Raw genomic sequence first — 17,492 nt, 5'->3', positions numbered from 1 at the left:
ACAAAGCTACAGTCATCAAGACAATATGGTACTGGCACAAAAACTGAAATATAGATCAGTGGAACAGGATGGAAAGCCCAGAGATAAACCCACACACCTATGGTCAACTAATCTATGAAAAAGGAGGCAAGGATATACAATGGAGAAAAGACAGTCTCTTTAATAAGTGGTGCTGGGAAAACTGGACAGCTACATGTAAAAGAATGAACTTAGGACATTCCCTAACACCATACACAAAAATAAACTCAAAATTGATTAAAGACGTAAATATAAGGCCAGATGCTATAAAACTCTTAGAGAAAAACATAGGAAAAACACTCTTTGACATAAATCACAGCAAGATATTTTTTGACCCACCTCCTAAAGTAATGGAAATAAAAACAGAGAAAAAATAAATGGAACCTAATGGTACCTAAAAGTTTTTGCACAGCAAAGGAAACTATAAACAAGACGAAAAGACAACCCTCAAATTGGGAGAAAATATTTGCAAACGAATTAACGGACAAAGATTAATCTCCAAAATATACAAGCATTTCATGCAGTTCAATATTAAAAAAACACAAACAACCCAATCCAAAAATGGGCAGAAGACCTAAATAGACATTTCTCCAAAGAAGACCTACAGATGGCCAAGAAGCACATTAAAAAGTGCTCAACATCACTAATTATTAGAGAAATGCAAATCAAAACTACAATGTGGTATCACCTCACACCAGTTAGAATGGGCATCATCAGAAAATCTACAAACAACAAATGCTGGAGATGGTGTGGAGAAAAGGGAACCCTCTTGCACTGTTGGTGGGAATGTAAATTGATACAGCCACTATGGAGAAGAGTATGGAGCTTCCTTAAAAAACTAAAAATAGAATTACCATATGACCCAACAATCCCACTACTGAGCATATACCTAGAGAAAACCATAATTCAAAAGGCCACATGCATCCCAATTCTCATTGCAGCACTATTTACAATAGCCAGGTCATGGAAGCAACCTAAAAGCCCATTGACAGACAAGTAGATAAAGAAGATGTGGTACATATATACAATGGAATATTACTCAGCCATAAAAAAGAATGAAATTGGATCATTTGTAGAGACATGGATGGACCTAGAGACTGTCATACTGAGTGAAGTAAGTTAGAAAGAGAAAAACAAATATTGTATATTAAATCAAGGCATTCTGAAATGCCTTGTGATGTTAAACTTTCCACTTATATACAAAGAAGAAAGACTAGGGAGCTAATATAGTCTTCTGGAGCTGTTTTGCAAATCAATTTTATTCCTGCCAAGTCTTTGCCTGGAGAAGAAATTCTTGGAACTCCATGTGGGACAAGACAAGGAAAGTCAACTGAGGGGCTACTGGACTGTGAACTTCAGTGTCAGAATAAGGACAGTATCATGGCATGTTGTGAAGGTCATCCACCCATAGGTTGTCCCAGCACCCATTTAGTTCATTAAAAAGGAGCAAGCTACTATGCCAAGTTGCCTATTATTGCACTAGGGGGACAGGATTATTGGCTGGTATGTGAGCTTCACAAACAGAACTCCAATTAATCCCCTTGCTTTTCAGTTTCCACTTTTCATCCCCCATCTCTGTCACACTAGACACCCAGAGTCCCTTGAGGCATCCCATTATATGACTTGCTCCTGCTGTCAGGGTTCCCATAAAGACTACCTGCAGAGGCAGTTTTCTTTTCATTTTCCTCCTGTCAACCCGACCTCTTACATTTTGTTTCTTTCATAAATTTCTTGAGGTTTCTCTGCTGTTTGTGCCTCTTATTTTCCTTTGCTTTTTTGTCATAAGTGTTATGTATTTTTGGACTTCTATACTTTAATTTCAGTGGGGTCTTAGTTTTGGTAAGAGTTTTTTGAACCAAAAGCCCAATATACCATCATTTAAAACATGTTTGGAAAATGGTTCTCTAAAGACACAGCCTTAATACAGTGCAGTCCAATCAAACTTTGCTGCGATGATAGAAATGTTCCAGATCTGTGTGATTCCATAAAATAGCACATGTAGCCATAGAGTAATGGGAGTGTGGCAGTGTAAGTGAGAAACTGGAATTTTACCTTTATTTAATTTTAATTAACTTGAATGGCCACATTTGGCTAGTGGCTGCCATATTGGCTAGCTCAGCTTTAATGTCTGCATGAGTTTACTACTCTGATAAAGAGATGTAGTGTGGTATTTTTCTAAAAGTCTAGATATAACCATAAGTAACCTTAATGAACAATGTAAAATGTATTTGGAATTGCCCTGGTTATCTAGTTGTGTATGTGATACCAAACATAAAATCAAAAGTTAAAAAATCAAAATATATGAACTATATATGAACCCCGTGATTGAAGATGTACGAAATCCTCCTATGTATATGCAGATACCTGCCACCATGTAGCTATAACCTGTGTTTTGAGATATTGAATACTGTCAATAAACTGATCCTACACAGTATGAAAAAGAGATTACACTTTAGGCTTTGTAATAAGACCACTTATATTTGAATCCTGTATCTGCTACTTGCTTGCCGTGTAAGTGGCAAGTTATTTAACTTTTTCTTGTGCATCAGTATACTAAATTACAAAATGGGTATAAAGATGCACATAAGATTGGTTTGTGGATTAAAGGAGTTGAATGAATACTTCGAAAGTGCCTGACACATGTTGAGCACTCAGATGAATATGCACTATTATTATTATTATTTTCATCTGATGGTGCAGGGAGCGTTAACTAAGAAGATGAGTAGATAGAAGAAGATTCATTTGCTGGATACTTTTGGCAAGTTTGTTTGAGTTTTGTTTATAACAATAAATTTTCATCCTAGTGAGGATTATGGTTATTATGAGCCTTTCATTTTGAAGTAAGTGCTACTTAAGTCATAGTTTGTTGTTTTCTATCATTTCAAGTGGTTTTCTGTGTCCTTCCAGGCAATGCTGGGAATGTAGGGAGAAATGACAGAGTGATTTGCTCAGAAGATAGGATCATGAGTATCTAGAGAAAAAAAGAAAGTAATCATTTAGGACCAGATACGAACCCCTTTCACTACTTGCTTATGAAATCTTGTCCATAGTTTTACATTTTATTTTAACCCAGAGAGAAAAAATGTTTCCTTAATGAGAGAGTCAAAATGGCTTTAGCAAAATGTTGATGAATCCTTGATATTTTCATTAATCCCTAGAGTTTACTGGTATGCCATTCCACATTTGTTGATTTGCCAGTTAATACACTAATTGATCGACAAACACAATAGTCAATAGTGAACAGCACTATTTCCTATCTTATTAACACATTATTTCCATACTTAATCTAAAATACCAAAGTGAAATGTAAGTACTCAAGATTTACCCTCAAGCCCTTGGAGTTTCTAACTCAGGACTCTGTGCTATCTCAACAGGAGTTTAGTAACTAAATCCTAGCTCCATGGCAGCAGCTTTAAACACAATCCAGGAACACTGAATATTCTTTGAAAATGTCTTTAAAAACTGTAGATAGGAAAATAATGAGTTAGAGAAGTTTCTGAGAGACCAAAATCCACTACCGAAGTGAGACAGCCTAGTTTAATTTTTTTTTAATTAAAAAAACCCACAACTCTAAAAAGCATATGTCTGCTCAAATGCCATTTGTTAGTGTGAGTTCTGGCAAAGACCTAATCCTGCTTCAAGTACATGTTTGGAGTCTGTGTTAGTTTTCCAAAGGCAGAGTTTAACCACAGGAAGAGATTACATCTTGCAGTCCAATTTGCATTCATTAGAATGCAATTCTTAAAATGGTGGTAAGGGGGGATGTTTCACTGAGATCTTCTCAGTTGCCCATGATTTCATGTTCCTACAAATATAATCTGTGTCTTTCTGGGAAAATGGAAATGAAGGAGGATAGATGACTCTCAGTCAGTCCATGTGACTTCTGGATGAAGATCTGTGAAATATTGACACCTGGATTTCCCACAACTGGCCTTGCCACACCTGTCTCCCCTCCACCCAGATTGAGCATGTGTACCACCTGATGTAGCTGTTGTCATAGTGATGATCCTTGTTTGTTAAATAAATGAAATGAATAGTTACAGAGAAACTAGACAATGTAAACTGTACATGTATAGATAAGTTATTTCCTTTCAAATGCCAAATGCCCTATCTCTCCTTCTCTTGCTTTTGTGCTCTCTCTAATTACAGACATTCATGTAGTTTTCACTGAGGATTTTACTTAACAAACATTTGGACTGTGTACTGGGTGCAAAACATAATGAAAATATGACAAGCAAGTAAATAATACATATGGCTAAGAAGAAAAAAGAGAGGTGATGGTGGTGGTGGTGGTCCTTGGTAAAAATGACCATAGAATGAAGTTCTAGAAGCCAAAGTATTTATTTTTTATTATTATTATTATTTTTTGCGGTACGCGGGCCTCTCACTGCTGTGGCCTCTCCCATTGTGGAGCACAGGCTCCAGACGCGCAGGCTCAGCGGCCATGGCTCACGGGCCCAGCTGCTCTGCAGCATGTGGGATCTTCCCGGACTGGGGCACAAACCCATGTCCCCTGCATCAGCAGGCAGACTCTCAACCACTGCACCACCAGGGAAGCCCCAAAGTATTTTTTTAAAATAACACATGATAGTAAAGTCTAATTCAATAGATTTATGTCATATCCTAGAGGACAAAGTTGTAGAAAATTATATATACTGGGAATCCAAAATTGAAAAGTTGGTTAAAAAAATTAAATGACCTTGGTGTTTTTAAGCCAGCTTCTGTGATGAGAGTGAATTAAATACTTGAAACAGAACTAATTTTGTAAAATAACTACACTCTCTCAGATTCCTCACTGCCATTACTGGAGGTCAGCCACAATCATCTCTTGTCTGGGCAACAGCAGTTTCCTAAATAGCCTCCTTGACCACAGCTTTGCCACCTCCATTGAGAAGGTCCATGACACAAAGCATGATTTTTCTAAGATGCTAATCTGATGAGGCGGCTTCCCTGATCAGTATTCTTAGTGGTCCTCAACAATCTTAAAGTCTACATTCTCTAATATGGCTTATATGTTTTAACATTGTTAACTTGTGACTGCTGTGTTTTGTCACGATTGAAGTCTGAAAAAGAGTCTTTTGACCTGATATCATGGCAAAACTCAAGGATCAGCTTTCATTCTGTAATGAAACCTTCCCTAACTCACTTTTATAATTGTCTAAACCCTATTTTCACCCTCACCCTTATGCTGCATAGATTTCAATCTCAGCACCTGTTAACATCTTATTGCACCCAAATTCTTGCTTTTATGTCTGTCTCTCACAAGAATGGGGTGTCCTTTAGGCCAAGGACCTCAAATTATTTTATTTTAGCACACAGTAAGCATGATAAATGTTTATGAAATGAATAAGTGAGTGAATAATTGAATGGATGAATGAAGAATGGGGCAGATCTTCAGGTTAATACTTTAGTATCTACAGTTGAATATAGCTACAGGAAGTAGCACTAACAATCATGGACTACAATATGGATGCAAGCAAGGTCAGTGAAACTGTTGTTTAAAGGTGTCTGTAATATCAGGGTATGCTCAATGAAGTATAATCCACAGAAATTTTGAACTAAGACAATGGTCAACAGGAAATAATGTGACAATTTTGTTTTAAAATCACAGATTAAGACAGATCTGGATTTAAACATATCTCCACTACTTAAAAGCTTCATTAGGTCCATTCTTTTACTTGTATTAGCTTATTTTTGTGTACAGAATATTAAATAAAGTCGAGGACATGCCTAGAGTTTTATAAATAGGGGCTATGGGACTCATACATATTCAAGTAAAGCCTATGAAAAAGTTTTGATTCTATGTCGTTGTTAACCCTGAGATAAGTTAATAGAATCTCTCAACCCAGAGACACTAACTTAAACATTTCCATTTAAAATAATATGTTTGGGGCAGTTATTCATATAACAGTACTTAAGGAATGTTTTCAAAGGCAAGAAAACATTTTTGTGGGTGAACACATTTACACTCCAAATTATTATAGTCATTGGTACCTCCCTGCGGGATTTGCATACATGTGGATACTGGGGAAGTGGTCAAGTTCCTTAATACCTATGGCTTGATATTTGAGGATTTTAATGTTCTTGTCAGCCTTTCTTTAAAGGGAGGTGATGTGGGATTCACCACACTCAGAAAGTCAGTTCTAGTCATTGGTACTGGGAGGGAACAGGACAAAACTAGAAAATGTTCTTTAAAAAGGTCTGGCTGTCATAATATCATCCTTGGGCTTTTTGTTGTCTTAGAGCAGCTGTTGGCAGCTTTCAACCAAAGCAATGAACTCAAGACCTTCTACCTAGATTTTGCCAAGCTCTGTGATTTGATGACAGTTCCGAAATAAGGCAATGGCATCCCAATTCTTTAGAAAAGGTAACTTCTTAATTCATGAGAATCCTGTTCTCCTTCAGAATACTACCTAAGAAGAAGGAAATATTTACTCACTAACACCAAAAGGGAGAATTGAGAGATAAGATGTCTCTATTTCCATACTCATTTTTCCTGATTATTTTCCCTGAAAAAGTATTATGATCATATCCATAAAGAATCATAAAATCATGGTGAACTCAAGTAGAGAAATAAACAAACCTCTCAAAATGCCTTTTGCAACAATGGGCAGGGATGTCAGTCTTCTCAGCCATTTAATATCCTCCCAGCTGATAGATGGGTCTATTGCTTTAGCCACATATGCAGCAAGTCCACTGTTGTCTCCAAAATTTTCCTTGGGAGAAAATGCTAAATCATTGGTTTCAAAATTTTTCATTCTGAAATAAAGAATTACATAAAATGAGATATTTCCCAAAGTTAAAGATATCTTTACAATGACTCATTCAATGAAAAAACAAAACAGGGTTCCCTTTTCAAATCAATGGGCTGTTCACTCTTCAACCATCTACAGATTGATTGCATTTACATTTTCCATGTTTTGGTGGATGATTCCAGGCTAAATGTGACAATCGAGTGGACTTAATTGGTCACTTACAGTTTATTTTACATCTTAGGTTTTTTACATAAATAAATCAGTTTAAAGGAGAAATGTTTGGCCAAGTTTAAATATCTCTACATTTTTAAGCCACTTTATGAATATATACAATAAATTTGATGTTATTTTCAGCCAGCAATGCCTACTAAGCATAAAGATGAACACTTGCTTGGTGCATCACAATTTACAAAGGGCATTCATATAGCCACAATTTTAAAAGCTTCTGGAAAATAAAATTGATACTCTATAATTCCTATTTTATGTAGAAAATAAAACCAGAGCTGCAGAATGAGATGCCCCCAAGTATAAAACTAGTTAAGGCAGCATTTGAGTTCCAAACTTGGTCTCTTGACTCCTAATTACATTTTCTTCACTCAGATCTCAATTGCATTCTGGCAATTGCATTTGACTTCAGAAATCTTTCAAAGTCCTTGTGGAAAATTCTAGAGGAGACTGGAACTGCAGTAACATGTGTTAACAACTTCTGTCTGTTGTTGCTGTAGACTCTTTTCCCTGTCCTACTATTAGCGTGGTGGTGGTGGTGGTGGGCATAGGGAGAATTGGGAAGTGTTTCCCAGCAAATGAGTTGTCAGCTCTTGCTTTTCCCTCCGCCATTTAGTTGCTTTCTCTGAGGCTCTCTCCCTGCTGACTCAGACTCCCAAATCTTCCAGAAAATCCTGAACAAGACATGAGTTTTCCAATTATCAAGACCTTCCTTACTTTGCCTGTGATGTGATGGTTAGTTTTGTCAGCTTGACTGAGCTAAGGGATACCTTAGGTAACTGGGTAGAACATTATTTCTGGGTGTGTCTGTGAGATTAGCATTTAAATCAGTAGACTGAGGAAAGATGTGGGTGGGCATCTTACAATCTGTTGAGGCCCCAAATAGAACAAAAAGGTGGAGGGGGGACAAATTCATTCTCTCAGTTTGAGCTGGAACATCCATCATCTCCTGCTCTTGCACATTGAAGCTATTGGTTGTCAAACCTTCTGGCTTGACCAGGACTTACACTATGGGCCCCCAGTTCTTGGGCCTTCACACTCAGACTGGGACTTATACCATTGGCTCCCCTAGTTCTCAGGCTTTCGGATTTGGACTTGAACTACTCTGACTTTCCTGGGCCTCCAGCGTGTAGATAGTAGATTGTGGGATTTCTTAGCCTCCATAATTGTGTGAGCCAATCCCTCATAGTAAATCTTTCTATAGATATAGATACTAATATATAGATATGGATATCCTATTGGTTCTGTTTCTCTGGAGAACCTGACTAATACATATGACTTTTTCTTGCTCTTGGAGCCTGAGTCACCATCTACGCAGAGGACTCAACTTGTCAAGGGTGTTGGTATATAAATACCCCAGCTTCTTCACACATAGGCAGACTAACTCTGAGAAGTATTCTACAAGATCTCCCAGAGTTTCCCAGCAGGGTTAAATTTTAGTTGCCCATAGCTGTAGCTGTCTTGAACACATGCCCATTGTTCACTACCTCCCCTCCCTTGCACCTCTTCCTTATTCCTTTCATCTTCCAAAAGAACTACTTGTACTTAAAACAGTGCCTCTCACTCTGCTCCTAAAGGAACCCAAACTGAGACACACCCCATTGAGTTGCTGCCTTCTCCTATGTCTAATTTTGTTAACCCAGCTTAGAACAGTATTTTTCTAATTCACCTGCAAGACTCTGCTACTGGCTTACTCTATACCTGAAGTCTTTTCTCTTAGTCTAATATACTGATATCTTGACTAGATTTTGGCAGTTCTCCAAGCTAGGGATAAAGTCTTTCCTGCCTGCACCTCCGACCACTAACTGGATTGATGGCCATCTGGATACACAATGGCACCATCCATGTGACTTACCTGCCCTACAGACCCAAATCCAATTACCTACTTCATTTCTCTAAAAAGCTGATTTTGAATGATGACAATGATCTGGACTCACCTTGTTGTTCTGCACATTATAAATTACCATGCTAGCAAATGTCTTCTTTGCATAAAAGTACAACTGTATCTCTCGCTTAGTCATAGGTTTTTATTCCCTTCCACTGGCTCTGCCACTGAACACAGAAAGGATCTTGGAGCCAAGGCTATAGCAATTTTTATATAAACTTAGAAGCACATAGGCACACTATTTTTAAATTTTTTAAGAGAATCATAAGACTTCAGGACTTCCCTGGCGGTCCCGTGGTTAAGACTCCATGCTTCCACTGCAGGGGGCATGGGTTCAATCCCTGGTTGGGAAATTAAGATCCCGCATGCCGCACTGTGCAGCCAAAAAAAAAAAAAAAAAAACAGAGAGAGAATCATAAGACTTCAATACAAAATTAGGTTTAATGCTTTTAGTGTGCTTTCAGCTAAAATAGCTGGTTGTGTAGCTTGGGTGGCATCTATTAACATAAGGACATGAACATTCATATCCCAAGTAACTCTTTTCAACCACTGGCAAAGTTTTCTCAATAAGGATTGAATAGTTAGTCTAATAATTTCATTGACTCAGGTGGCCATTAAATATCACAGAAAATTCCAACTCCATGAGAGTCATACTGGTATCCATCTATTTGCTGAGTTTTGGTTTGGATTTTAGCTGAAATACTTGGTTTTTTTTTTAATCAACCCACTTATGGTTGTACATTTTATCAAAGACTTTGGTCTTCTGTGGTCATCCTAACTTTAATTAAGCTAACCTTCTGATCAATAAACATACCTTTACTATGGAGAGCTATTCCATTACTTAGAAATGATATTAAGTAATATTAAATGCCAAACTCCTAAATAATATTGTTAATAAGAAAAAGGTCCAGTCTGTCTATCCTATAGCAAAACCAGGGGGAAAAATAAGAATAATATCTGTATGTGTATATTCTCTGCATAGCACCCCACCCCCATCCCAAACAAGCTGCAGTGTTTCAGCAGGGGTGGGGTGAAAGGGTGAAATGGATAGGAAAAAACAGAAACATGGATAAAATTATATAAATAACTGTTGTTATTCTTGGATGGTGAAATGCAGATCAACACTTGAATGAATGTTGCCTTACAGAAATTTCAGGGCACAATGAAGCCTTGTTGTTACTCTAAAACGTTGTTCAAAGCCAGAAGCCAAGAAAAAGTTTTCAGATATCTTGACAGAGACCCACGATGGAGTGTTTTACCCATGGCTCTGAAGGAAACCTCCATGAATGCTATTTTTATTAGAATTATGACATATACACAGAAAAACACTTAAAGCGGCTTCTGATAACCAAAGTACTCCATTTCATAAGGAAGGAAAAGGGCAACATCAAAATAATAACATGATTACTTGGGACTTAATTCTCCAAATCACAATCTGTTTAATGACCCAAAGGCAAGGGATAGTATTTCTTCTTTGTAAGAGACTCATTGTGCCTTGAATGGCCCCCAAATATGCTTTTTAATCTAATATAAAAATGATCTTAGTTTTTAGTAAGTTAGTATTATAAAAAGGTAACAACTACTAAAGAAAGTTAACTTTATTAAATAACCAGCTGTAACGTTGATAAAGATGACTATTACTGAGAAATATACAATATTTTGCATTGTAAGTATTGATAATGTGACATTAAAGATATAAAGATAAAGCCATATGTCTCCACTGTGGGAAACAAACTATAAAATAACAAACGGTATAACACACGGTATCAACACAATATGAGAGAGAGACATTCATAATACATTATAGAAATTGGTGCATGGAATACTAGCGTTTAATTCTGTGGTTAGGAAAACATCTCTATTGATTGCATAGCCCTGCTAATTTCTTCTTCAATGTGGCTGGGCAGTTGGAAGAAAGGTTCAGGTCAAGGATTTTAAGTATGAGCCCAAACCCTTGTTCAACTTCTTGCTTTATTGGGTAAATCTCTTATGATTTAGCACATTTTTATTGACTGATTCAACCTTACTTATTTAGCACCTACTATGTGCCAGTGTTTTAGTAAAATGGTCAAAAATGCCTGGCCACCTAGGGTTGATATTCTAAGCAAGGGAGACAGAAACTAAACAAGGAACATAATAAGTAATTTATGGAGCATGTTAGAATATAAGTGCTATACAAAAGAAAGGAAAAAAAAGAGCAGAATAAGAGGAATGCAATCTGGTAGATGCTTAACTTGAAAGTTTAAATATGGTAAACATGGTCTCAATGAGAAGATATAGAGGAAATTGGCAGATCTGTGCTTTTGTAGTTGTGTCCTGTTGCTGCTATAACACACACACACCTAGAGGCTTTAAAGTGACACAAATTTATCATATTACAGTTCTGGAGGTCAGAAGTCCAAAATGTATCTCATTGGACTAAACTCAAGGTGTCGTTAGGGCTGTTTTCCTTCCAGAAGCTGTAGGGGAGAATCCATTTCCTTTCCTTGTCTAGCTTCTAGAAACCACCTACAGTCCCTGATTCCCGATGCTATCACTCATATCTCTGCTTCTCTCATTGCATCTCCTTCTCTGACTTTGACCCTCCTGCTTTGCTCTTATAAGAATGCTTTCCATTACTGTGATAATCCAGAATAATTATCCCATCTTGAGGTCCTTGACTTAATCACATCTGCAAAGTCCATTTTGCCATGTAAAATATTAATAACATATTCACAGGTTCTAGGGATCAAAACATGGACATCTTTGGGAGGTCATTATTCTGCTTAATATTATGTGAATTATACTGTGAACATTTTCCTAACCAAATAATTCAGAGGCTGTTGGGTCATGTACAAAGTCCTCCTTCAAATCCTTTTCTCCCCTCCACCTCCACAACCCAGGATCCCCACACATATTGTGTCTCTATTCTGATCTCTACAGTTTAGTTTTTATTTTTGTTTCCCAACATAAAGACATGTAGAGTCACCTCTGATGTCAAAATGTAAAGGAAGTGAAGTTAGTTATGCATTGATTTGGGGAAAGAACTTTACAGGCAGAGGGAAGAGTCAATTCTGAGGCTCTAAGGGGCAGGTGTCTTTGGCATGTTGAAAGAACAGTAGGAAAGCCAGAGGTTCTAGGAAGAGTGAATGAAGTTGAGGGAGCTGGGCAATGAGATCAGAGAAGCAAGGGGGACACTCACTGGCCACTTTTATCCAGAGAGACCGGGGAAGACAGTGCATTCTGATCTCTTTTTGTGGGCTGTGCTCTGGCTGTTGTGATGAATACATCATTTCAGGGCATAAGGAAGCATGTCCCTGGGCAAATCATCAAAAGTGTAGGTGTTATGATTTACCTTGATCTTAGTCGATGATTGGAAATTTCTTTTCTTTTAACTGCCTTGATGCTGCACTGAAGAGCCAAATCTTAACCCGGGATAAATGAGCCACCTCTGTGGGGCATGGAGATGGAAGAAGGTCCCTGCCTCAGAGCCTCAGGAACAAGTCTGGTGAATTGGCTTCAATCCTCTCCTCTGCCGAGAGCAGATGAGAATTCGCTTTACTCCCCCTGAGTTTCGGGGACCTCTGGGCCACTTATACTGCACACATATGTGTGTTTTGCATATGGACCAAGCAGAGATTACCAAACTCCTGAACTCTGGCTGGTCCCAGACGCCAGGAGTCAGGTCCCGCCCCCTCCCCTCCAGGCAGAGGAAGCCGTGAGGGTTGGAAGGAGCCGCCGCTTTACAGACTCATTCTCCTCTGGATTTCCTGCCTCCCTTGCCTGCCAAACCTCATTCTGAACAGCCCGGCTTCACCTTCTGTGAGTCAGGTCAGTTGAGGAAAGAAACCTGATTTCATATCAGGCTGTAACAGATGAGCTTTTTGGTAGCATGTGGCCTCCAGCGGAAGCCTGGGCCTCCCATCATGTGCTCTGCCTTCACTGCTGAATGTGGGCCCCAGGGTGCTGCCCCCCTGAAGCCCACAGGGACAAACAGGGCCAGTGTATGCACTGGGGGCCAGGGCACCAGCAAGGGGTGTTTCCTGTGTTCCCCGTAGCCTGGATGTGTGGCTCATTATTTGATCATCTTCAGACGGGAGATGTGACAAGCTGGGGAGCCGTGGCCACTCCTGTGCACATTGACAGCTGAAAAGGGCCTTTGTCTCCCAGTCCCTCACGTCATCTGGGCAGGAGCCTGGGAGCAAAAAGGGGGAAAAAGCAAAGCAGCCTTCCCATTCCTGGCTAAATGGCCCTGGCACCCAGGAGCAAGAGATACCGGCCAGAATTAACACATGTCATCCCCCATCTAAGTAGATACCGCTCTGAACCACTTGTTATCCTGAGCAAGAAACTGTTTCCTAAGCTTAAAGAAAACCTACTGTATTATTTATTATTGTTGTTCTTGCTAGTAGAAGTGGTAAGAGGAGGAGGAAAAGGAATAGTAAATTCCTTTTTAAACGGCCAAAGCAAAACAATGAGGGACACTTCCTGTCAGAAGGCTAAATACTGGGAAACTAATTATTTTAGAAAATCTAAAAATGAAAGCAACCAAAATAGAGAAATAATGTGAATACAGGTTTCATATTAAGGAAATTTGAAACCATCTACTTTCTGACGAATTTGGCAAGAAGTAGGAATATGTCAGGGACGTTTGTTTTTGTTTTTGTTCTCTTAGAAAGACAGGATGTTTGTGCAATTCAGTGTCTGGGATGCATGGAGCGGGGTGATTGACAGCTGTCGGGGGAGCACTTTGTCATTGGGCCATTGACAGTATCCCATACAGAAATAATATCTTAAACCTACCTAGAAGTGTCACGGAGATAACATCACACAGCTCATTTACTTATGGTTTAACAGCAAGATTTTATGCACAGTAGCTTATACTTAAATAAGTTTACATACAGCAGAGCTATATGACAGTTATGTGACACTTACATAAGGCTATGGACTTATGTGATGCATGAGAGACATCCCATTCTCTAATACATATGGAATTCCTGGCTTCCAACAATCATTGTCCTTATGTGGAATGCTGATTTGATTTTGAATCTTTTAGATTTTGGATCTTTTAAAAGGATTAACTTTATATGTAGACAAAATAAGCAACAGTCCGTTTGAAGTGAGGTCTAGGATTCCAAAGAAGGCATCCCTCATTTCCTGTACTCTGATGGATGCTTTGAAATCCCATCATCAAAATGTCCTCCATTAAAACTAAGATTTGAGTTCCTGGTCAAAGAGTTTTAGCCCTATGAAAAACATAAGGGCAGATTTTGGTGGGAACTGAGGGAAGGTAAAAACGAAGGGGAGGGGAGATCTGTAGCTTAAGGAGGTTGGGGGTCTTTCTCAATAAACTCCATTGAGTTTCTAGTTTTAACTCAAGATGATTCTAATCTTTTACAGGGAAAAGGACAACAATTCCCTGCTGATGGATGGGCTCACAGTTTAGTTTTAGATTACTAGATACATTGTTTTTGCTAAGATGAATGAATGAGTAAATGGATCAAAGAATGAATGAACCAGTGAATAAGTTAATGAATCTTGATCCATGGGTGAACCACAACAAAAGAGGAATATTGCTGAAAGAAGAAGTAGTAGATGAAGGAGCAAATGTGTGGCTTCTTTTGTCTCCATTCTTTTAGCTTTCTTCAATCTTCCTTGACAGAGTTGTTCCAAATACAATAAAAATAAAATTAAAAGGGTGCTTTTTTATTTCAGCAGACAAAGAAATAGGGTATTAGGATCACAATAACAAGCTGTTGTTTAGTTTAAATTAAATATCTTCTGTCTATATGGAAATTCATCTTACTCAAAGCCCTTAATGCACTCTGAGACATAATTTTTTTTTGACTTTTACAAGTATACGGCAATTCCTATCTCTGTTTTTATAGCTCAAGTACGTGACACCCATATAAGGGGTGTGATTTGCTGAGGATTATGTGGATATTGGACAATGGCACCATCTCTAGAATCCAGACCTTATCATCCCTAGACAAATCCCAGTCAACCATACTTTGGCACCAACATTTTGTGAAGATCTAATTCCCCAGGGCACCCACGTAGAAACTGGAGAAAGTCTTTAGAGTTGGATCATGACAAGAGCAAAGAGAATTAGAAAACCAGCTCAGGGACCCAGTGATCAGAGACCCATTATTACCTGAGTTGGGGTGGCAGTTTGAACCTGTTACGCACATCATCGAAGCGGTTGCCCAAGTAAGGTGTGTCCACCGTCACAAATATGGCCTTGTAGCCCATCCACTCAGCCCGCCGCACCAGCTGCTTGGTAACCTCACGGTCCTTGTAGATGTACAGCTGCAGCCAGCGAAGTGCCTCAGGACCAGCTTCTGCCACTTCTTCAATTGAGGAGGTGGCCCAGGAGCTCAACAACATGCCCGTTCCCAGTGACCTGCAAGCTTGGGAAGAAAGGAGAAGATCAAGGTCAGTCTGGCATTTTCCCTACTCCAAAGTCTTCAAGTTATGGTTCCAGGGGTAAAGCCATCTACAAGGGCAATTTGGAAATAAGAAGTTAAGTCTTTAAAAGTAAGAAATATGCATTCTTTTCCTCACTCTGTGAACCGATCTTGAAGACAAAAATGACTCAAATAGCCAAAGATGTGCTATGTATTTGGATAAAAAAATTGGAAGCAACTTGAATCTCCAACTTTAGGGGATTAGATAACCTATAGTTCATAAATAAAATGAAATATACACACCCATGGAAAGTAATATTTTTGTGATGGTTAATTTTATGTGTCAGCTTGGCTAAGCAATTGTGCCCAGATATTTGCTCAAATATGTCCAGGATGTTGCTGTGAAGATATTTTTTTAAAGGAGGTTAGCATTTAAATCAGTGGACTTTAAGTAAAGCAGATTACTCTCCATAATGTGAATGGGCCTCATCTAATAAGTTGAAGGCCTTAAGAAAAAGACTGATTGTTCTTGAGGAAGAGGGGATACTGTCAGCAGACTGCCTCCAGACTCAACACCAGCTCAGCTATTCCTGGGGTCTCTAACATGCCAGCCATAGATTTTGGACTTACCAGTCTATACAATTGTATGAGCCAATTCCTTAAATCTCTCTCTCTGTCTCTCTCTCTCTCTCTCTCTCTCTCGTGCGCGCACGCACAATCCCCCTTTCATTCCACCCCTCTTCTTTTTCTGACTATGACAGTTACAAAAGAATAACATTGACAGACATAGACAGTTTTTCAAGGTATATTAAGAAAGCAGGGAATTCCCTGGCAGTCCAGTGGTTAGTACTCTGCGCTCTCACTGCTGGGGCCCAGGTTCAATCCTTGGTCGGGGAACTAAGATCCACATGGCACAGCACCCCCCCCCCAAAAAAAGAAGAAGAAGAAAGAAAGAAAGAAAAAGAAAGCAAAAATCCTCCAAAATAACATATATAACATGATTTGTACAAATGTGATTATTGGTGTATGAACCTAAACAAACTAATTGTTAATTATAGGTGGGGAAGTTTAATTTTTCTTCCTTTTTAACTTTTTAAATGTTATCTTTTAAGCTTTTGTTAAAGGTGCATCTACCATTTATGTTGTCTTTTAAAATTTTATACAATTCATATGTTAGACATTTCAAACAGACATCAGTTACCTCACAATCTTTTAAACAAGATATCAAAAAATGAGCAAATAACTGAAAAATTAGATAAAATCATGTAACTTATTGTCTTAGAGAACTTGAAAGAACATGGGTGATAGGCTTTTTTCCAAAAATAGGTAGTCAAATTGGGGTCAGCTTTAGTGCAGGAGAAACTGATAAAATGTTTGTATGCCAAATGCCAAACATACCAAGAGATAAATAATAAATATATAAAACTGACTGTGTGACCCTGGGTCATTCGACTTACCTGTGTCCCTGTCATATATCAATTGTGAGTAAAAGTCATCCAAGTGACACTTACAGGGTGATGATAAGAATTAGATGACATGCTGTTTATAAAGCTACTCTGAGAGGTTAAAATGCTTTCATACTTTTGAACTTTAGCAGGCAACCAAATCCCCTGGAGTATTTGTGAAAACACAGGTTGTGAAAAACACCCCTAGAGTTTCAGATTCAGTCGGTCTGAGATGGGGCCCAAGAATTTGCCTTTCTAACCAGCTTCCAGGCGGTACTGATGCTGCCAGTCCCTGGACCACACTTTGACATTTAAATAGCATTGTCATTTGATAGTAAAACTCTAAGTTCACCTGGTAACAAAGTGGATTTTGTTTTTGATAAATGTTACTTTTCCTATGTCATTGAAGGTGTTTTTCATCCCTATTTTTCAGGTCACAGGTCAAATAAAGAAGACTTAAGCTGGAGATTATATTATCTATGGGTCACTAATCTGTTTCCCCCAAGTGTTCCTTTGAGAATTTCTCTCATAAGGACTCATGATTTGCAAAATATTGTCCAAAAATACCACATTTTAAGTAAGTAATAATAAGTAGTGATATGTATGAACATCCTGAACCATAGTGTTATTTTCATTGAGTTGTAAATATGGAAAATAACTCTAGGTCATCCAGTGCTGTTTGGAACAAACACTAGAGGACAATGATTGCTGGGATCAGAATCTCCTAACCATCAATTTACCACAAAGAAAATGTGTCCTGAAGAGGATGTGGCCTAAG

The 17,492-nt window shown here is 38.5% G+C and overlaps 1 protein-coding gene across 2 annotated transcripts in view; it reads right to left on the bottom strand.

Annotated features, from left to right (window-relative positions):
- HAO1 (hydroxyacid oxidase 1) overlaps nt 1–17,492 on the bottom strand; it is a 65,229-nt gene that overhangs the window by 24,209 nt on the left and 23,528 nt on the right. For both annotated transcript variants that reach the window (XM_082670833.1, XM_082670834.1), the window contains exons 3-4: nt 15,017–15,272; nt 6,602–6,777 (exon numbers count right to left, since the gene is read on the bottom strand). In XM_082670833.1, coding sequence (XP_082526959.1) covers nt 6,602–6,777; nt 15,017–15,272 — 432 coding nt within the window. The remainder of the gene's footprint in view (nt 1–6,601; nt 6,778–15,016; nt 15,273–17,492) is intronic.

This window comes from Grampus griseus, assembly GCF_964374135.1.
Source record: "Grampus griseus genome assembly, chromosome: 14".
NCBI lineage: Eukaryota > Metazoa > Chordata > Mammalia > Artiodactyla > Delphinidae > Grampus > Grampus griseus.
Note: the sequence above shows the minus strand (reverse complement) of the source record. Positions and strands in the feature narration are given on the sequence as shown.